The following is a 20,824-nucleotide window of genomic DNA, read 5'->3' as shown; positions in this document are numbered from 1 at the left end:
GAAATGATATCGGCTCTCCTGCTTGATCAGAGGGTTGGACTAGAAGACCTCCAAGGTCCCTTCCAACCCTGTTATTCTGCATTCTGAAAATGTTACATACGTGTTTGTGTTTGTAAGTGTATTTGTGTATTGCTAGGCATCCAAAGTGTTACAGCAAGATGCTTCCTTCTTTTTAAAACTTGTTTATTTCTTTGTTTTAAAGCATCCCAAGGGAAACTTCTGTCCATTTGAGACAATTGCTCTTAGGGCTCTTGCAACGAAATTACAAAGACCGCATGGATTTTGGTAAGAAGCTTTATATATATATATATATAAATTTTATTGAGTGTACACGTTAAAAACATTGAATGTGGTGGCCTTCTTTGACATGCATTTTTGTCAATGTATATTACATTCAGAAAGAAATTATGTACACTTGTATACGTGTATATACATATATACTGTACATTTGAACTGTATAATTTTTAATTCTTTCTCATTACTCCTTGAATAAATGGTCCCTCACATCCTCCCTATTTCACCTTTAGTTCTTATACCAATTTTATGAACTCCCTTTCATCTTCCTCCCATAGTAAAATTTATTCCATATTTTATGGTATTCTGACTCATCTTTATCCTTCAGTTCTAATGTCAACCAATCCATTTCGGCGCATTGTAGTATCTTACCAATCGTATCATCCTCCTTAGGAATTTCTCTTGCCTTCCAATTTTGGGCAAATATCATTCTTGCTGCCATGATTACATATATTATTAGATAAGCGGCAGCTTTGCTAAACTTCTCTTCCGTTATTCCCAAGTAAGAATTTCTCAGGTTTATAACAAATTTTTAACCCCTTCATTTCCTCTAGCCGTAAAGTTTTGGTAAGAAACGTTTTGACGTTGCTTAAATCCAAAGGGAAAAACCTGGGCAGCCAGTTTATTTTACGTTTCTTTCTTTTTCCTTTCAATAATGAACTGAAATTCCCAGCATAAATCCAACTTCCGATTGAGAATGAGTGTTTTTATTTTATTTTTTTAAAATCTGGGTTTGGGTTTTTGTTTTTTTTAATGTAATATTGAAATGTAACCTGCTACATTCTCCAAACTTGACTGCCATTGACTTTTCATTCAACCTCAAAAGGTTTTATTTTTGATTTTATTTTATTTTTTTAAAGATGAATTTTTCCACCACCCTTTCCTGGATGCCAGTGCTTCTATGAAAAAATGTAAGTTTCTTTCATGTTTCTTCTCTTTGGGGTGGCTACGTCCCTGCCTGGCACGCAGGCAGGTGCAGAGCGAATTCAGCGACGAGAGCCTTAGTACGTTCTCCTGGTTTTCCCTCTGAAAATGATTGTGTTTCCGAGGGATGAAGCCTTCTCCAATCTTACTAGAGGAGATTGTATAAATTTATTTATTTATTTATTGAACTTACTTGCCGCCCATCTTGCAAGACCCCGGGCAGCTTACAGCATTTTAAAATATTAAATTTTGGTGCTTTACGGATTGGGGGAAGGCTGGCTGTTAATAGTAAACAAAATACCTGTCTCTTGCATTTGAATGCTTAAGATGTTGTCTGACTTTTTGGCTGGCCTGGGCCACATTGCACGAAGAGGAATTGTCTTGGATCACAATAGGAAACATGTCATGAAGCTAGTGTATATAAATACAGGTAGTCCTCGAATTACAACAGTTCCTTTAGTGACCTGTCCAAAGTTATAATGGCCCTGAAAAAGAAGAGATCATTGAAAAAATGGAATCATTTTTCACACTGAACGGCTGTTGCAGCCTCCCCGTGGTCACATGATCAAATTCCGGACACTTGGCAACCGACTCACAGTTATGACAGTTGCAGTGTCCTGGGACTTTGCGACCGGCAAAGTCAATGGGGAAGCCAGGCTCACTTAACAACCACGTTACTGCCCGCACAACTGCAGTGACCCATTTAACAAGGGTCGTAAAATGAGACAAAATCTACTTAAGAAATGTCTCGCTTAATGGCAGAAAAGTTGGGTTGTGGTTGTACGTCGAGGAATACCTGTAGCAAACTTCCTTTATTTGCTCCATATTTTGTGTTATCTTGTGGGGCCACGTGAATAATACAATAACAGAGTTCGAAGGGACCTTGGAGGTCTTCTAGTCCAACCCTTTGCTCAAGCAGGAGATCCTACACATTTCAGATGAATGGTTGTCCAGTCTCTTCTTGACTAGCTGTCCAGGGCCTTTTGTGTCCTGTGGATTGGACAAACACCTTCTTAAGATAAAAATACTTCTTCCTTTCCAAGCCCCTAATTGACATAAGACATAAGAATTTATTTGTCATTACACTCGCTAGCGGGTGCAACGAAATGAGGTGCTCTTCCACAAAGTAAAACTGGACAAACACCACTAAAAGAAAAAAATAGAACTAAACACAGCCAACCATACAATAATCTCTATGCAATTTAAAAATGTAAATACCCCATTACTCTCAGTCTTAACATTGACAAGTTAACTAAGTTCAAATTTTCTAGTTATAAGTCTACCTATGCCTGACTTTCTTAAATTTTGGGAAAGAGTCCTTTTCATTTATGCTGGTCAACAACATCTGTTCTGAAAAAAAATGGGTAGATAGGCTCTTTCTTGTTTTCAACTTGAGTTAAAAACCTGATAATTTTAATCATCTTTCCAAAACGTTAAAAGATCTTTCCTTCAATAATGAGGTCAGAATAATTGCATGCGAATGTTACCTTGGTTTGTGTTGTCCTTGAAACCTGCTTTTGGAGAATTCTTTTATTTATAGTTGGAGTTTTCTACTTTTTCACTCCCTTTTTCTCACCTGGGGCTGACCTAATGGACGATAAGGTACGCTTAAATGGGACAGACCTTTGCTTGCTGGAGAGACGGAGAGAGGGAATCAAAGTCACAAATGTGCAATGGTTTTGCAGAATCAGAATCAGATTAAAGGCCCTAACCTGTAGGAAGGAGAAATACCCAGGGCCTCCTCTGTGAGATTCCGTCACCAAGGGAGAACTGGTAAATAAGATTTTAACGAACAAGCAGAGTTGTGCCCCTAGGAAAACATTGCAAACCAAATTCTTTCGGTTTGCCACTCCAGACATCTAAGGATAGAAATGATTCTCTTTCTGCGACAGATCTTTCTGCTACAGATCATGGAAAATTGAGTGGCCAGGTTCACACATCACATGGCGTGATTCTACTTTATCTCAGCTTAGCATGTTGCATAACTTAGAACTTTGAATAACTTCATTGTCACTTTAAATGTACACTCACTGGCATACATTAAAATGAAATTTTGTTGGCATACAGCTCTCAAAAGGTCACCACTTCCGATATACACTTGATAAACATGACAAAATAAATAAATACAAAATTATGCATAGAGAATAGAACAGAATAGAATAGAATAGAATAGAATAGAATAGAATAGAATAGAATTCTTTTATTGGCCAAGTTTATTGGACACACCAGGAATTTGTCTTGGTGTAAATACTCTCAGTATGCATAAAAGAAAAGATACCTTCGTCAAGGGTCAAGAATCATCAGGCACAACACTTAATGATAGTCATAGGGTACAACAAGCAATCAAATCACACCAGGAAACAGTCAATATAAATCATAAGGATACAAGTGACAAAGTTACAGTCATACAGTCATAAGTGGGAGGATATGTGTGTGTGTGTGTACACATACATATAAACATATACATACACACACACACACACACACACACACACACACATACATACTTTTATATATCCCCACATATATGACACAGAGAAACACGTAGTCTAGTTCAGATGTATACAGAATCTTGCAAGTTTCTCAGACGGATGGCCTAGGGAACAAAGCTGTTCCAGAATCGGGTAGTCCTGCTACAAATACTTTGAAACCTCCCCCCAGAGGGGAGCGAGAGAAACAAACCAATCTCAGAAAATGAGAGTTGGAAGTCATGCTTCAGGGTATTTGTCCTCAGTTCTTAGTGGCTGATTAAGTAAATATTAACTTAGTAGGATGTGGGAACTCCATGCAGCCTCGAATGGTTCAATCTATTCCAGCTTTTGGGTCTCAGGAGGGTGCAAACAGGCAGCTCTTTCCATTGCTGGGGCATAGAGGTTATGTGGTCCACAATTTTGAGACAGGCTGAGCTCAGTTTGAAGAGCAGACTAGTTAATGAAAAAACTGGTTGATATGTTCAGTTTCAGGATTCAGTTCCTATGAAATGTGTAATATTCTGGGTTATTCGCTTATCTAGACATAGAATTAGCATAATGTGGCTTAATCCCCTTCTATTCCCACATTTATTTATCATGAGATTTAGATTCCCCAAGAAACCATAGTTTCTGGCAAGAAGCCCTTGTTTGAAACCATGGTTTGTTTGTCTGGGGATAGGCATTAGTTTCTTTGGGGGTGCAGATGTCCTTATACATCTATAAATCAATAATATAAATACTAAATTAAATTTAATCAAAAGGGAAAGTAAATGCTACAGCTTGGTTTACAAGGGAAAAGATAAAAATCAGGAATTGGTTGCATAGGCATGCTTGCTTATACTTTTTTGTAAATGTATTTGTGCACTCTTCCCACCGCCCCAATCCTCAAGGATGCCGGATGGTTTAGAAATTTGCTCGGTTTCTTGATTTTCACTGGCTTGTTGAACAAACTGTGGTTTAAACCAAGCCTGAGTCAAGATGCTGTTGGCAACTAGCAGGAGACAATATAGGATGAAGGATAAGGCAACTCTGGGTGCTAGATACCTCTGGGGAAATTAAGGTTGTGAAGTAGGAGCTTAGAATGCTTCCTGTATCCATTTCTTTCAATATTGAATCTTTCATCTTTGACTGCACTCAGGTGCCACTCATGCAGGTGGCAGAAAAATGTTCTCCTGGTTTAGGGTGGCCTCCAAGCCTTCTCGGTCCTTGCCTTCACCAGCAGGGACCCCCTTGGGTGGTAGGAGAGAGAAAGATGGCTGTTCTCCAAAGCAGAAAGCATACTCCCATTCCAAGGATGCTGAAAGGTTAGCAGGTTCTCCTATCCCAGTGGTTCCTCCATCACGGACAAGGGTTACGACCAGACCCGAGACATTTGTTGGCCAAATAAGATCTTCTCAACCCAAGCCTTTATTGACAACAGTCCAGAAGAAACCTCAAACAGGGCCACCATCTGCCCCCGGCCTACAGCGGAAGAGCCACCGGGGATCTTCAAGCAAGCCAGAAAGGATCTTCTTGACTTGGCCTTCATTCCCTTCTTTACCAACCACCTCTGAAAAGCTGCAGAACATCACTCCGTCAAAGGCACAAACCCACCCTCGCAACCACCAGAAAAGGATTCCTGTAATCCAGCCACTATCTCTAACAACGTCAACCCAGGGGTCTAGGGACATCGGTTCTCGAAAACGTCGGCATCATCAACTGCTGGTGGTCCCATTGCTTCCCAAGTCACGTCTATCCCACAACCGGGTATAGATTGGGAATCAACGTCTGACTGACACAAGGGAGTGATGCTACAATGAGAGAGGCAGGAGAAAGAAGTTGTCTTCCCTCTTTCAGGAGTTGACAGTGATGTAGGCGTACAGGAAGACAGTCATAAGCTACACACACTGCACTGGTTAGCAAATCGGTGTTACTGAGAAAAACAGCTTACCATGTGACTGCTGTTTGGAAGTCCTTGGGGTGTAAAACACCAGGTGTCCACTTGTGAACCTGAGCTCTTGAGAAGAGGATGAGGGAGTCAACTTGGACTTGGGCACTGAGAGGACAATTTCAAGAAAGAAGGTGGTTTGGACTGTCAGATCCTTGGAGGTAGTGTTGAAGAGTGACAGTGATTGAACAAATAGACCTGGTCAATTCATCTTCTCAGGTAGATGTCTCTTGGAGCCCTTCCTTGTCCAAAGCAGCTTCTGCAGGGAACATTTGTGCCTTCTCTTCATTTGAGATGCCCACCATTGCTCAAAGCAGGACATCGATGTTCTTAGTCGAAGATCTCCAGCTAGAAAGTGTTCAGAATTTGGAGGAGGACCTGGTTGATGTACTTGGAGAAGATGATACAAGTCAGGATAGATCCTTCCAACCTCCAGCTACAGCAGAGAACTTCATCTGTATGGTGGTCTCCCAGCCCAAAAATCATTTCATACCTATGTAACCTTGTAACCCTCTTTTAATTTACCTATCTCGTGTTGCAGGGATGGAGATTTTGATGTTCTATAGGTATTGTTGGACTACAGGTTGTCCTCAACGTACAATCATTTGTTTAGTGACTATTCAAAATTATAACAGCATTGAGTAATGTGTCTTATGACCATTAATGATCCTTGAACTTATGATTATTGCAACTCCCCAAGGTCACATGATCCAAATTCATGCGCTTGGGAACCAGCATGTATTTAGAAGGGTCCCAGTTCCAGCAGAGGCAACAGTGGAAGCCAGATTTGCTTAATGACTATGCAATTCACTTAACAACTGCAGTGAATGCCTTACCCACTGTGGCAAAAAAGGCAGTAATATCAGGCTCGATTTATTTAACAACTGCCTTGCTTAGCAATGGAAATTCTGGACCAAATTGTGGTCATAAGTTGAGGATTACCTGTATGAAGGGGGAAAGCCATATTCAAGCAAGTCCGCCATCAATCATGGAAGCTCCCTCTTGGACCAATAATGCTGTCCTAGCCCAACCTACCTTAAAGGTAGCTGTTGTGAAGAAAAATTACAAGGAGTTGCTTTAAACCCCTAAAGAAATTTATGGGATATAAATCAAACCAAATAAACAAGCAATAGTCAGAGATTCATAATCCAGCATATGAGAACCAGAGATTTTCATCCCTGCAATCTCAAAATGTGAAAACTTTTATTAGCAATTATCAGGACATCTTGCAAGATTTTCCTTCCAGTTCTAAGATTCTTATTCTTCTCCTCCTCCTCCTCCTCCTTCTTCTTCCTCCTCTTTTTCCTCTTCTTCCTCCTCCTCTTTCCTCTTTCCTCCTCCTCCTCTTCTCTCTGTATTTTTTTCTCTCTCTCTGTTTTTTATTTGTTTTGCTAACTTTGAGCCTGTTTTATATGTGCATTTTTTTTTAAAAAAAGTTATGTCTGTAGTTTATTTGTTTTCTTATGGCTGACTTTATTTTTGTTACGCGTTTGTATATTTATGTATTTGTGTAAACTGAGCCCTGTGTGTTTTGAATTTTTAACGGGAAAATAAAGCCAAAGAGAAAAGGAACATTGGACTTAAGATGTGTTTTGATTTCGGAGTTGTGTTTTGCTCTCTCACCAAAGAAAAAAAGGAACACTGACCAGATCTCCACCGAATTGATGGTGCAGAGAGTTTCTAGCCAGGTTAGGAAAGAGAAATATAGATCTATTAAAAAAATGTGAATTAAGTCCCTGAACTTATCAACATTTTGTACCGGTAGCCTTAACCATTGAGCCCAAAATTGATGTCGCTAAGTGAGAAATGTGTTAAGTGAGTTTTTCCTTGTTTTACGATCTTGCTTGCCACAGTCGTGAAGTGGATCACTTTTAAATCACCATTAAATCACCATTGTTAAGTGACTCTAACTTCCCCGTTGCTTTGCTTGTCAGACGGTTGTAAAAGGGAATCACTTGACTCTGGGATGCTGCAAAGCTGTCATAAGTATGAGCCAATGAGGTCCCGTGTCTGCATTTTGATCACATGATCATGGAGATGCTGCAATAGTCATAAATGTGAAAAACGATCACCGTTGTAACTTTGAACAGTCTCTAAGTGAAGTTGAGGACGACCTGTATACCATAACGGAGAACAATCAGATTAACAGAGTTGGAAGGGACCTTTTAGATAGATCATCTATTTATTTTATTTATTTTTATTTCTATTTATTTGATTTGTCAGTTGCTTACAAGATGATAGCTACAAAAATAAACATGAGTATGAATACAGGAAATAGGTACGAATAAATGGGGACAATAGGATAGGGATGGTAGGCACGTTGGTGCGCTTATGCACGTCCCTTACAGACCTCTTAGGAATGAGTATTCTCTTCCTTCTTTTCTCCTCCCTCCATCCCTCCATTCTTTTCCTCCTTCCCTTCCTTCCTTCCTTCCTTCCTTCCTTCCTTCCTTCCTCCTTTCCTTCCTTTCCTTCCTTCCTTTCCTTCCTTTCCTTCCTTTTATTTTTTATTTTATTTATTTATTTGATTTGTCAATCACTTACAAGATAATAGATACAAGAATAAATATGAGGATGAATACAGGAAATAGGTACGAATAAATGGGGACAATAGGACAGGGATGGTAGGCACAATGGTGCACTTATGCACGCCCCTTGCAGACCTCTTAGGAATGGGGGGAGGTCAATAGTGGATAGTTTGAGGTTAAAGGAGTGGGGGGTTTAGAGGATGTAATAAGAGTCAGGTAGTGCAGTCCAGGCATTGACCACTCTGTTGCTGAAGTCGTACTTTCTGCATCTAGTCCAACCCCTTACCCAAACAGGAGACCCTACACCATTTCTGACAGATGGCAGTCCAGTCTCTTCTTAAAAGCCTCCAGGGATGAAGCTCCCACCACTTCCGAAGGCAACTTCTGTTCCACAGGTTGATTGTTCTCCTTGTCAGAAAGTTTCTCCTTATCTCCAGGTTGAATCTCTCCTTGTTCATCTTTGCCTTCCCATGTGCTTGAGAAATCTACTCACAGGCCGTGCTTGCAAGACCCTTGCATGCTAATTTTGGCTAGTATTAAACTAGGTTGGCAATTCAGTGTATCATGGATGCCTGTTTAGTTCTTGATTTGGAAGGTAGCCTTTGAATAATAAACCCACCTGAAAACAGGTTGATGATCAGTTAAATGTATCACGGAGAGGAGGGAGGGTCAAGTTGTTTTCCAAAGCACCTGAAGGCCAGACAAGGAGCAATGGATGGAAACTGAACAAGGAGAGATTCAACCTGGAAATAAGGAGGAATTTCCTGACAGTGAGAAAAATCAATCAGTGGAACAGAAGTTGCCTTCAGAAGTTATGAGGGCTTCATCACTGGAGGCTTTCAAGAAGAGGCTGTACTGCCATCGGTCAGGAATGGTGTAAGTGCTTGTTGGGCTGGACTAGATGACCTGCAAGGTCCCTTCCAACTCTGTTATTCTATTAACTATCATGTGAAGATAGGCCTACGGTTCCCTCAAAACATACACCCACCTATCCAGCTTATCTTTTCACATCTGGTTCTCCCCAGATGTTGTCTCAGAATGCTAGCCTTTGGAGTCTTCCCGCATCGGGAGAGGCGCTGCGGCTCTCTCTGATCTTTTTTAAACAGGAAATGCTGGAGAATGTGTTCCCTCTGATCCCTGGTTGAATTCCTCCTTAAATTCAACATGATTTGGAGCCTTGCTCTGTTCTTTGGGCTGCTTCTAAACCCAAACAATGTCCCTCACCTTACTGATTTTCCCACGCCCGGAATTAAAGGCCGAATTAAATCTTGGAATCCCATCTTAAGTCTGTTTCTCAGGCCGGGCTGCTGGACACAACAAGAACCAAAAATCACAGCTTGGATTTTTTTTTTCCTTCTGCTTGACATGAGTGAATTTTCTATCTTGAATAGAACTTGGGGGATCTAAAATTCAGTGTTGGGGATTCATAAGTCCAAAGGACTATATATTTATATCTGCTTGGCTAGGAAGCAAGGAAGGAACTAATGAGCAATTGGAAGAATGAAGAGTTTGCTTAGTGGGCAGATTGTGGCATTTGTTCCTTAGATGATTCTTGGCTTCACATCAAAGGACAGCCAACTCCGTTGGGTAGGGGACAACCAGTGGCCTCCATCTCTGATTTAAAACTTAAGAGCTATTCTATTTCGGTCCCTCTTTCATTTGTGGCTTAGTAGTCAATCTGATTAAAAGCATTTGTCACCTGCCTCAAGACCCAATTTGATCTAGTGCAGCAGACTAGAAACTGGAAGGCTCTTGAGTTCTAGTTCCACCTTAGGCATGAAGGCCAGCTGTGTGATCTTGGACCAGTGCTATTCGCTCAACCCTAGAATGGAGGCAATAGTATGGAAGCTATTGACTTTGTGCCAATCACCAGGAGACTGGGAGTTCTAGTCCTGCCTTAGGCATGAAAGCCGGCTGGGTGACTTTGGGCCAATCACCAGGAGACTGGGAGTTCTAGTCCTGCCTTAGGCATGAAAGCCGGCTGGGTGACTTTGGGCCAATCACCAGGAGACTGGGAGTTCTAGTCCTGCCTTAGGCATGAAAGCCGGCTGGGTGACTTTGGGCCAATCACCAGGAGGCAGTGAATTCTAGTCCTGCCTTAGCCATGAAAAATGGCTGGGTGTCCTTGGGCCAGTCTCTCTCAGCCCAATTCAGCTCACAGAGTTCGTTGTGGTGGGGAAAATAGGAGGAAGAAGAAATAAAATAGAATTCTTTATTGGCCAAGTGTGATTAGAGTGCAAGCAAAGCAACAGAGTGGTAATAACCATTGTAGTGAAACCAATGAGAGCATTAGATATGTCCACAGCCTTGAGTTGTTTATAAAATAAGGCTTGGGTGAATGAAAAAGACCACTACATACCATAGCACTACATACCGTAGCAGCTATTGTTCACAGGGAGCAAACCCCACACTCTCTAGCACTGATGATATTACCTAGTTGGGTCATGAAACGTCTGCAAGTGAACCACCAAGCTCAGGGCACCAAGGACTCCACAGTTCTGAGCTACAGATATCCTCTTCTATTTAAGTCTTTAAAACGTGACCTTTCTTTTCCTCTTCCTTCCTCCCTTCCCTCTTTTCTACAGCTGCTTCTGTGCCAATGCCTTCTTATCCAAGCTTGGGCTCCGGAAGCTCTTCCAGCAGTTCCTCCACTTCTCACTTAGCGTCACCTCCTGTGAGTATGAGCCATAGTTCCCTACTCCACCAATAGTTCCTCTAGGACTTGAAGTACGCTAAGCTCACCATGCACCCTGCAGCATGCACAGTGGGTGGGCAGATACCGGTTTACACCGGTTGACATGAACCGGAGGCTAATTTTACACATCTGGTTCGCCAAACCAGTAGTTCCGATGACTGGTTGGCCCAGCCCAGCCTGCCCCGCCTCTCCCAGGAGTCCCCATGTGGCCCATTTTGGGTCCCAGGTAAGTGCAGGGCCCGCACGGAGGCTCGGGGAGGGTGAAAAATGGGCCTCCCAGAAGTTTGGAAAGACTTCCAAAACTTCTGGGAAGTTTCCGGCCTCCAGAGGAGGCTCAAGAAAAGCCTCCGGAGCCCGGGGAGGGCGGACCCCACCCTCCTTGGTGCAGGAGGCCGACTAGGCCATGGCCACCATAGCCAAGCCCAGCCAGCAACTGTGTAGAGAACCAGTTGCTAAAATTTTGGAAGGCCACCCCTGCGGCATGGACCAATGACAGTTCTAATGTACTTGGAGGAGGGGGATGTTCTCAAAACTGGGGCCTCTGTGGCAGACTGTGATGGGAGATGCTTCTGACACTTAGCAAAGCATTGGCAGCAATGACTTAACGTTCCTCGTCCAACGTTCTGTTTTTCAACTTGGCTTTCCTCTTTGTTTTTCCCCCTCGAGAAGTCGCTCGGCGAGATGCCCCATCTCCAGGAGAAGGTCCCAGCCTCCCCACAGCCAGGCTCTCCAGCTTTCCTGCACCGGTCCAAGGAATCGGCAGGAAGCAGCAGCAAAAATTCCTCCTGTGACACCGACGACTTTGTAATGGTGCCAGCCCAGTTTACAAGTAAGAGGGGTTTGAAGCCAAAAAAAAAAAACTGGTGAGAACTTGGATGGAGCGTGGGTTGGTGTCCTTTGGAACATTGGAACAGAAATGGCTTCCGTTCTGCAACAGATATTAAGCCTTTGAAAAAGAAAAGGGAGTTGATGGAACTCCCTGATCGTGGTTGATGATTAAGGTCACCATGGAGCAAATGAGTTGAGCTTGCTGTTGGCCGGATTTGAGCACACCCATATGGAGAAAAACGTAACGTGGCTTTGCAAAATTAAACTCCAACTTACATCAGAGGCCACCAGGCTGTCTTCTGCCCAGAAAACCAGCCAGTCCCTCAAACTCAGTTTATTAGATGTCATTAGCGTGTTTCTCAAGCGGGATTATCTCCCACACTTCAGCCTCCACCAGCCTGATTTCCACCAGAAATGATGGAAGTTGTGGTTGAAAATATGTAGAAGGAACCAAGTTTGACAAGGAAGCATTTTATCTTCTGATGTTCTAATACTGGTTCATATCTTCAGACCCAGGAGAAAATTACTGTGTTAACTCCTAGTGTTTGGCACCATCAGAAAATTTAGGAGTCTTTCTGACCAAGAAGTTATATTCTTATTCCTATAACTCTGGCAACTACTAAAAAGGCTGTGAAACTTTCTATGGCTTGCAGGAGTTGTTGGTACCATCTATTCTGACCAAGGCTTCCTGAGACCGTAATTAAGCACACACTTAGTCCAAACAAGGAAGCATTTTATCCCCCCACAACAATTTGAAGGATGTTTAACTTTCTGTTTCTCTCTCTTGGAGCTTAGTGGCTTTACCAGCTGTTCAAAGAAGTCTTTCTCCTGCCTTCAAAAATTCGGTCTCCGGCCTTGCTTGTTACGGGTTGTATTTTTGCAAGGTGGATATAAAATGCATTATTCTTTTAAACAAAAATCCTTTTTTTTTTCCGTTTGTTTTTTTGCTTTTGATTTTAGGTGATATCGCTACGGAAGTTACCGGAGGCAAACTAATCCAGGACAGCCTGATGGGAAGTGGGTAAGGAAAGAAAAAAATAAAATCCCTTTTTAGTTGTTTTTTTTTTTTGCTTTAATTGCAAGGAGATAAACCTTCTATGGCTCCCGGTTGGTGTGTCGGTTTTCAACACACCTCCGAGCCGTTTTTGCAACCGAATAAATAAATAACCAGATGAGTGTCCTTTAAAATAAACAACTCAAGGAAGGTTTCGACATTCAATAAAGATATAAGCAGCAGGAGCAGACGCTTCTCCTCTGAAATGTGAGCTCGGAGGTGATGCGTTTGTGTGACTTCTGTCTAGACCAGGGGTCCCCAACCACCGGTCCGTGGACCGGTACCGGTCCGTGGAACAAGTCCTACCAGGCCGCTGGCTTGCTGGGCGCCGCCATCTTGTTTTGATGAAAAAGTGCTTCCGGTGAGCTTTTCTGGGTAGAAAGCTCACCGGAAGCACTTTTTCATCAAACAAGATGGCGGCGCCCAGCTGATGCGGTACCGGGCCGCGCTATAAAAAGGTTGGGGATACCGGGCCGCAGTGTAAAAAGGTTGGGGATCACTGGTCTAGACTTTTAAGTTTCGTGGAGTGAAGATCGTCGTATTCAGTAGTGGGGTTCAAATAATTTAACAACGGGTTCTTTGCCCTAATGATTGGCTGGGTAGGCATGGTCATGGTGTGGCCACGGGGCACTCTCCCTTCAGCTCCTCCCTGGGAGCAATCCGCACACTCCCCGAACCAGTGGTTGTGCCAGTTGGATCCCACCGCTGACCCCGCACCTTGTTTTGGGTCTAGTAGGCCTCCCTGGACTTACCTGGCAGCCAAAACGGGGCACGGGGGAACTTCTGGAAGGGGAGGGGAAGGGAGAGGCCAGCCCGAAAATTAACAATTGGTTTGGCTGAAGTGGTGCGGACCGGTTGAATCCCATCACCGATTTAATATCTTCTCCCTCAAGTGTTCTTCAGATTTACTGAGACTTACAACTCTCAGAAATCTCCCAACTATTGATGGTTGGTAACCACCACCTCTCTGGTGTATAAATGCATTAGTGATTCGTGTTTCTTCTGTCCTTGGACCTCTGTAGGAGCTCCCTGGTGACCTCTGCCGACTTAGAAAGCCAAGGAAGGACGCCATCTCCTTCTCCTCCATACAGCAGTTCTCCTAGCCCATCCGGGTAAGACAGAATCTGAGGCGGTGTTCCTCACTCTCCCAGTGAAAATGAGAAGGCAGAGTCCTGGTTGGTGCACCCTACTTATGCTACTGTGGGATGTCCTATCCAGATGGACTTTCCCGGTTCTTGGTCTCATTTGTAGCCGGAGAAATAGGAAGAGGGGTTCTGTGAACAGGAGAAGAAATAGATCTTCTTTCCCAGGGACAAGACCATCCCTTGATCTGGAGGGAGCATCCTTCTGGGAAAGCCACTTGGCCTAAGATATGTTCCCTTCTGGATCATTTCTGGGGATGGAGTGGAAAGGTGAGAGGTTGAAGATGGTTAGAAGATGGATGTTCTCAGGCCTCTTCCTGCCACCTTATCTTCTAAGAAAGGACAAGATCCTGGAAATCAATCCAAGAAAATTTCTTCAACCTATTTCTCCTTGAAAAACCATGTCAAGTTGTCTTTCCTCAACCAGAATGACCCTGAGGGTAGATTTAAAGCTAGGTCTCCTCAGATCTTCTCTAGCTACTGGAGAACAACTACACTACTTTAGCCATTGCCCTAAGCAAAACACGGGCTTAAGGCTTAGTCTAAAGGCTAAAACATATAAAGAACGGTTGCTGGAATTGGGTATGTCTAGTTTGATGAAAAGAAGGACTAAGGATGACATGATAGCAGTGATCCAATATCTCAGGGGCTGCCCCAAAGAAGAGGGAGTCAAGCTATTCTCCAAAGCACCAGAAGAAGGCAGGACAAGAAGCAATGGGTGGAAACTAATCAAGGAGAGAAACGACCAGGAACTAAAGAGGAATTTTCTGAGAGTGAGAACAATTAAACAGTGGAACAATGCTCCAACACTGGAGTGTAAATGCTCCAACACTGGAAGTTTTTTAAAAAGATGTTGGATAACCATTTGTCTGAAGTGGTATAGGGTTTCCTGCCTAAGCAGGGGGTTGGACTAGAAGACCTCCAAGGTCCCTTCCAACTCTGCTGTTCTATACTTGTTTTAATGGGTGAACCAGGTCTCTAGAATTTGCTCAACAAACTGTGATTAAAGCAAACCACAGCTTAAGGCGACGTGATGCTCCACAGAGCTTTTCTCCTTCCTCCTCCCTGCACATAGGGGTGTTCAGCAGTCCTGGTTTTGCTCTAACCATCACTTCGTCGTATCTTCTGTCTCCTCACAGGCGATCAAGCCAATTTTCACCCAGCACCAGAACCGGACAATCAATACCCATTCCAGTCCCTACACAGATCCAAAATTACCGCCGGATTGAGCAGAATCTTCAATCCCCAAATCAATATCCTTCACCACAGTGAGTGTGGGCTGTGAGGGAGGTTGACTCCGATTGACCCGTTGGCCAACGATGATGGGATGCAATGTGGGGAGAAGGTGGATTTCCAGAGGAAGGGAGGGAGGGGTTGCATTCAGGAGACTTAAGAGGCAACTCAGCCTGGATGTTATGTGTGGGAGAAAGAGTGAAAACAGCTCCTCCCTAATGGCTCCCAGAGTATATGGTAGTATATTGCAGATAGTTGGGTGTTCAGCCTGGCAAGTTTCTGTTTATAGGTGTGAAGCAATCAAGAACTTAGCTTGGAAGAATCGTTATGTATATAATTCTTGGTTTGGGACCTGATTGGCAGTTATATAACTATGAAATAGCAGTAACTGTGAGAGGGAACTTGGAGTCTTAGTGGACAACCAGCTAAATATCAGCCAGCAGTGTGCAGCGACAACCAAAAAAGCTAATGCAATCCTAAATTGCATCAACAGAGGGATACAATCAAGATCAAATGAGGGGTGTACTACCACTCTATAAAGCCTTAGTAAGACCACACCTAGAGTACTGCATCCAGTTTTGGTCACCACACTATAAAAAAGATGCTGAGACTCTAGAAAGAGTGCAGAGAAGAGCAACCAGGAGGATTAGGGGACTGGAGACTAAAACATATGAAGAACGGTTACAGGAACTGGGCATGGCTAGTCTAGTGAAGAGAAGGACCAGGGGAGACAGGATAGCAGTCTTCCAATATTTGAGAGGCTGCCACAGAGAGGAGGAAGGGGGTCAAGCTCTTTTCTAAAGCACCTGTAGGCCAGACAAGGAACAATGGATGGAAGCTGACCAAGGAGAGATTCAACCTGGAAATAAGGAGAAACTTTCTGACAGAACAATCAACCAATGGAACCGCTTGCCCTCAGAAGTTGTGGGAGTGCCATCACTTGAGACTTTCAAGAAGAGATTGGACTCCCATCTGTCAGAAATGGTGTAGGGTCTCCTGCTTGGGCAGTGGGTTGAACTAGATGACCTACAAGGTTCCTTCCAACTCTGATTATCTGAAATATAAATGTAGGTAGGTAGATAGATAGATCTGATAGATCTAATAGATGGATGGATGATAGGCAGATAGACAATAAACAGATAGGTAGATAGATAAATAGAACTTAGCAATAGCATTTATATACTGCTTTACAGTCTTCTCTTAAGTGGTTTACAAAGCCAGCATATTGCCCCCAACATTTTGGGTTTCGTTTGACTGACCTCAGAAGGATGGAAGATAGAGTCGATAGCAATAGCATTTATATGCTGCTTTACAGCCCTCTCTCAGCAGCTTACAGAGTCAGCCTCTTACCATCACAATCTGGGTCCTTATTTTACGGATCTCGGGAGGATGGAAGGCTGAGTCAACCTTGAGCCAGTGGGAATCGAACTGCTGGCAGCTGCCAGTCAGCAGAATTAGCCTGCAATACTGCATTCTAACCACTCATAACCACAGCTCATGGATGGATGGATAGATACTATAGATAAACAGACAGAGGGATAGAGGGATGGAGGAATGGAACGATGGATGGAGGGATAGACAGGGATAGAGGGAGAGGCAGGAAGGCAGACAGAGAACAAACACAGTGTGATGGCATGTAATCTGGATTCCCAGGAGAACTAAGAGGCAATTCAGACTGGATATTATGTGTGAGGGAAAGAAGCTGAAGACAGCCTCTCCTTAACAGTTCCCAAAGTATATTATAGAGCAGGGCTGTCAAATTCCTGGCCTGCAGGCCAGATGCATCACACGCTGGCCACGCCTGGTTTAGCAAAGGGGAAAAAAGTCCCAATACGTCACATGATGTCACCGTGACAATGTAAGTTTGACACTGTCAGATCCGTGTATCTGTCATTTCTTCAGTGGAAGAAGGAAAGGGGAGGGAGGCTGATAAAGAAATCCTTTCTTGATGTAACCTGAATATATTTAATCTCATATCGAATTTGTATAACCCACACATGATACAATGGAGGGAAAAAAGCCAGGTGGCCAGAACTATCACCTCTGAGAGGCACAGCCAGGAGATGAGAAGATCATAAAAATTCCACAGTGAGATGTGTCCTGGGAATCTCTGGAAAAGTTCATTCTAAAAAAAAAGGGGGGGAATTAGGTATGCCCTGGGAAACTGTGAAAAAGATTGTTCCTTACAAAAGGGGTGGGGAGGAATTAACATACTGGCTTTTGTTTCACTAAATACACATCACGAGAAGGGGAGGGGTTCTAAACTCCCTTATCTATCCCTGTATGCCTGAGAGACCTCAGACGCTGCTTTGAACTCCGACATGAATGGTCTCATCTCAATAAAGGATTCCTTTTTGATACGTTTTCAGAAGTTCATTCTAGTTGAGTGAATGGGAAAAGTTCTGTAGCCTGATAGACACCCTTGTTATAGAGGCAGGTAGTTGAGTGTTCGGCCTGGCAAGATTCTGTCTATAAACAATGAAAAACTCACCTTGGAAGATTCACTCAACAGGATTGTCAGAAGAGGCTTAAAAAAATGTGGAGCAAATCAATTTTGGCACATTATTTTTGCAAGCTCTTAAACCCTTTGAAGTTTAATTTGAGTGTTCAACTTTTGATGAGACATAGCTGTGAACCAGAGCCTAATTTCAACTTTTGTGGGTAGTGTCAGGATGAGAACTTAAATATGGCCTCTTTTCACTTTGGGTTTTGCACTGAACATCCAATGCAATTAATGTTAATGCAATTAAACCCAGGGAATTAATGCAATTACATCCCACGAATGTGATTCTTTCGCCAGATGTGGCTTTGATCATTTACCATTTTATTACATGAAAAGCTGTACTTGATCGTTCAACTTTGGAGGACATCTGGGGAACATTTCTCCAATTCTCAGATTGGAAACCTCTGTAGTTGGCCAGCCAAACAAATTCCCAACTTTGCATTCTGTGGAAGAAAGGCAAAAATTCCTCTTAGTTTTGGAGCTGGGACATTTCAGTCTTGCATCATCTTAAAAATGTGATCACCTTTTCTTGGGTTATGAAGTGTGTGTTAGGGAACTTTGCCATGTTGGATTTTCCAGATGGATGGATAGATAGATAGAAGATAGATAGTTAGGTAGAAGACAGACAGATAGATACAGATAGATGGATTGATTGATTAGATAGATGGATTAGATAGATAGATGGATTAGATTGATTGATTGATAGAAAAATAGATGGCAGATAGAAGATAGATGGATAGGTAGAAAACAGACAGATGATTAGATAGATGGATAGATAGATAGATACATGATAGAAGATAGATGATAGATAGATTTAAATAGTTGACAGAAGATAGATGGATAGATAGATAGATGGATTAGATTGATTGATTGATTGATAGAAAAACAGATGGCAGATAGAAGATAGATGGATAGGTAGAAAACAGACAGATGATTAGATGGATGGATAGATAGATAGATGGATAGAAGATAGATGATAGATGATAGATAGATTTAAATAGTTGACAGAAGATAGATGGATAGATAGAAGACAGATAGATGTTGATGATAATGATAGATGATAGATAGATCTATCATCTCTCTCTTTCTCTCTTTCTCTCTTTCTCTCTCTCTCTCTCTCTCTCTCTCTCTCCCCCGGAAAATCCAACATGGCAAAGTGTGTGTGTGTGTGTGTGTGTGTGTGTGTGTACTTATATTATTTGTTCTGACTCACCTGCTTAGTCAGACACCTCAGCCGTTTCTCTGAAGTGTCATTGCTGTAATTATGCAGAACACGACAGAGCCATGCTTTTGGCATGCAGTTTTTGGACTCGGGGACCAGTCATGTTGCTGGGATGCCTGGCTTAGAGCCATGTGATGGAGCCTATCCATCTTGTGTAGGTGGCACCTTTTCATTAAGGGAAGGAAGCCTCTAAGAGCTACCAGTTTCTTTGGCTGGAAAGAAAAAGATGGATGACGAGAAGCCAGTCTGGAAACGCTTCTGGGCGTTGGTTAGCCAAGGATCTGTGGGTCTGGCAAAGGATGGAAACAGGTTGGACTTCGACAAGCTTCTCTGGTGCCCAAAACTGGGGGATTTGGCTACAATTTGGTTTCTTCTTCCAGGCAAAGCTTCAGAAAGAGAGGGATCTGTCAGCCGGTGACTTCTATCCTCTTTAAGTCTGATGGAGACATGGATTAAACAGCAGTGCGAACATTTTCGTTATTATTATGCTTGCCCAGTCAGCCAGATGTTTACACTGAATTTGGCGGTCTCTTTTTTGAAACTCCTAGCGAGTCTTTCTCAAGGATTATTGTTATTACTTCTGGGTTGTTAACCTAGACTTCTTTGGGGAAAAAAATAATCAAAAGCTTGCAGTTTTTCTAAGCCGCCTCTTGACTTGATAGAGATATTATTCAAAAGGGATGTTGAGGTTCTCTTCCTCCCTCTTGGTAAACACAGCAGAGTTTTTGATTTTTATGTTCAAATCCATACCTTTTGCGAAGTGTGTCCTGGGATCCCAGCCCAATGTGGTTTTTACAAACCTCGATTTAAGCAGGAACTCTAAAATGTTAAACGTGGATCTTGCTTCTTAAGAAGTAGAAACCACATTTAATATTCTTTAGTCAAAGAGGGTAGACTCTGTATTTTGGCGGAAGGGTGAAAAAAACTTGGTTGTTGGCGTGACTTTGTGAGTTTTTCTTTATTCGGTGCCTATTTTAATATACACTGTATGAGGGGTCCTTGGGCTTGGCTGTTCTCTTGCAGACATTTCATTACCCAACTAGGGAACATCATCAGTGCTAGAAGGGAGTGGGGTTTGTGGAGTATCAAAGAAGGAGGACTGTAGGGTCCTTGGTGCTCTCTGAGCTTGGCTATTTTCTTACAGATGTTTCATTACCCAAACTAGGGAACATCATCAGTGCTAGTCTATGTGTCTATCAGGGCTAGCACTGATGATGTTACCTAGTTGGGCAATGAAACATCTGTAAGAAAACAACCAAGCTCAGATAGTACCATGGACCCTACTGTCCTCCTCCTCCCCATTCCACAAACCCCACTCCCCTTTAGCACTGATGACGTTACCTGTTTGGGTAATGAAACATCTGGAAGAAAACAACCAAACTCAGAGAGCACCAAGAACCCCTCATGTCAACCCTACAAATATTCTCCTTTACTAGATATGTTGCATGTTTTATGGGTGTGTTTCTGTTCCCAAAGGCAGGATTCACCTTCCTTAGGAAAATCATGCTTTGACATGATACAAAAAGCAGGTGTATACAATAAAGAGGGACAGTGGTGGGACTCTACTTCCTAAATTATGTCCAGAAAATGTAGGGTCCAGGAGATGGAAGTCAGCAACTCTTGGTCTTCACTCTTGTCTTGGCACTTGAATGTCAACACGCAAGGCGGAATGGGTGATCCTCTGTTGATTCTTCTCTCCCTGCTATGTTCAATCTGGAATGAACAAATTCTCCTTTCCATTAAGGTCTAATCCCGTCAAAAGATCTGGCAGCACAAGTCCACTTGGCTTCCTGAAAGTCAGCCCTTCCCCTCCATTTTCTGCTGGTGAGCATGGAACAGTGCCATCCCCCAGAAGGTTCTCCTTTGGCGGTGCCAAGCCTTACACACCTTCTCCTCAAGGTAAGGCTATCCAGACGTTCTGGAGATGGACAACCTTTAATGGTTAGGTACTATGTTGAACATTGGGAGGGCTGGACAAAGACCCAAGAATCCAATGCAACCAA

General features: G+C 42.9%; 1 protein-coding gene across 4 annotated transcripts in view; it reads left to right on the top strand.

The window, feature by feature from the left end:
- The window catches only part of ULK1 (unc-51 like autophagy activating kinase 1), an 86,319-nt gene that overhangs the window by 44,028 nt on the left and 21,467 nt on the right, over window positions 1–20,824 (top strand). For all 4 annotated transcript variants that reach the window (XM_087942949.1, XM_087942951.1, XM_087942950.1 and 1 more), the window contains 8 exons: window positions 203–285; window positions 1,155–1,205; window positions 10,730–10,818; window positions 11,509–11,668; window positions 12,628–12,688; window positions 13,744–13,833; window positions 15,003–15,131; window positions 20,566–20,720. In XM_087942949.1, coding sequence (XP_087799075.1) covers window positions 203–285; window positions 1,155–1,205; window positions 10,730–10,818; window positions 11,509–11,668; window positions 12,628–12,688; window positions 13,744–13,833; window positions 15,003–15,131; window positions 20,566–20,720 — 818 coding nt within the window. The remainder of the gene's footprint in view (window positions 1–202; window positions 286–1,154; window positions 1,206–10,729; window positions 10,819–11,508; window positions 11,669–12,627; window positions 12,689–13,743; window positions 13,834–15,002; window positions 15,132–20,565; window positions 20,721–20,824) is intronic.

Source organism: Notechis scutatus, chromosome 13, assembly GCF_049901735.1.
Source record: "Notechis scutatus isolate UNSWTSFEM ecotype Mainland chromosome 13, rNotScu1.2, whole genome shotgun sequence".
NCBI lineage: Eukaryota > Metazoa > Chordata > Lepidosauria > Squamata > Elapidae > Notechis > Notechis scutatus.
Note: the sequence above shows the minus strand (reverse complement) of the source record. Positions and strands in the feature narration are given on the sequence as shown.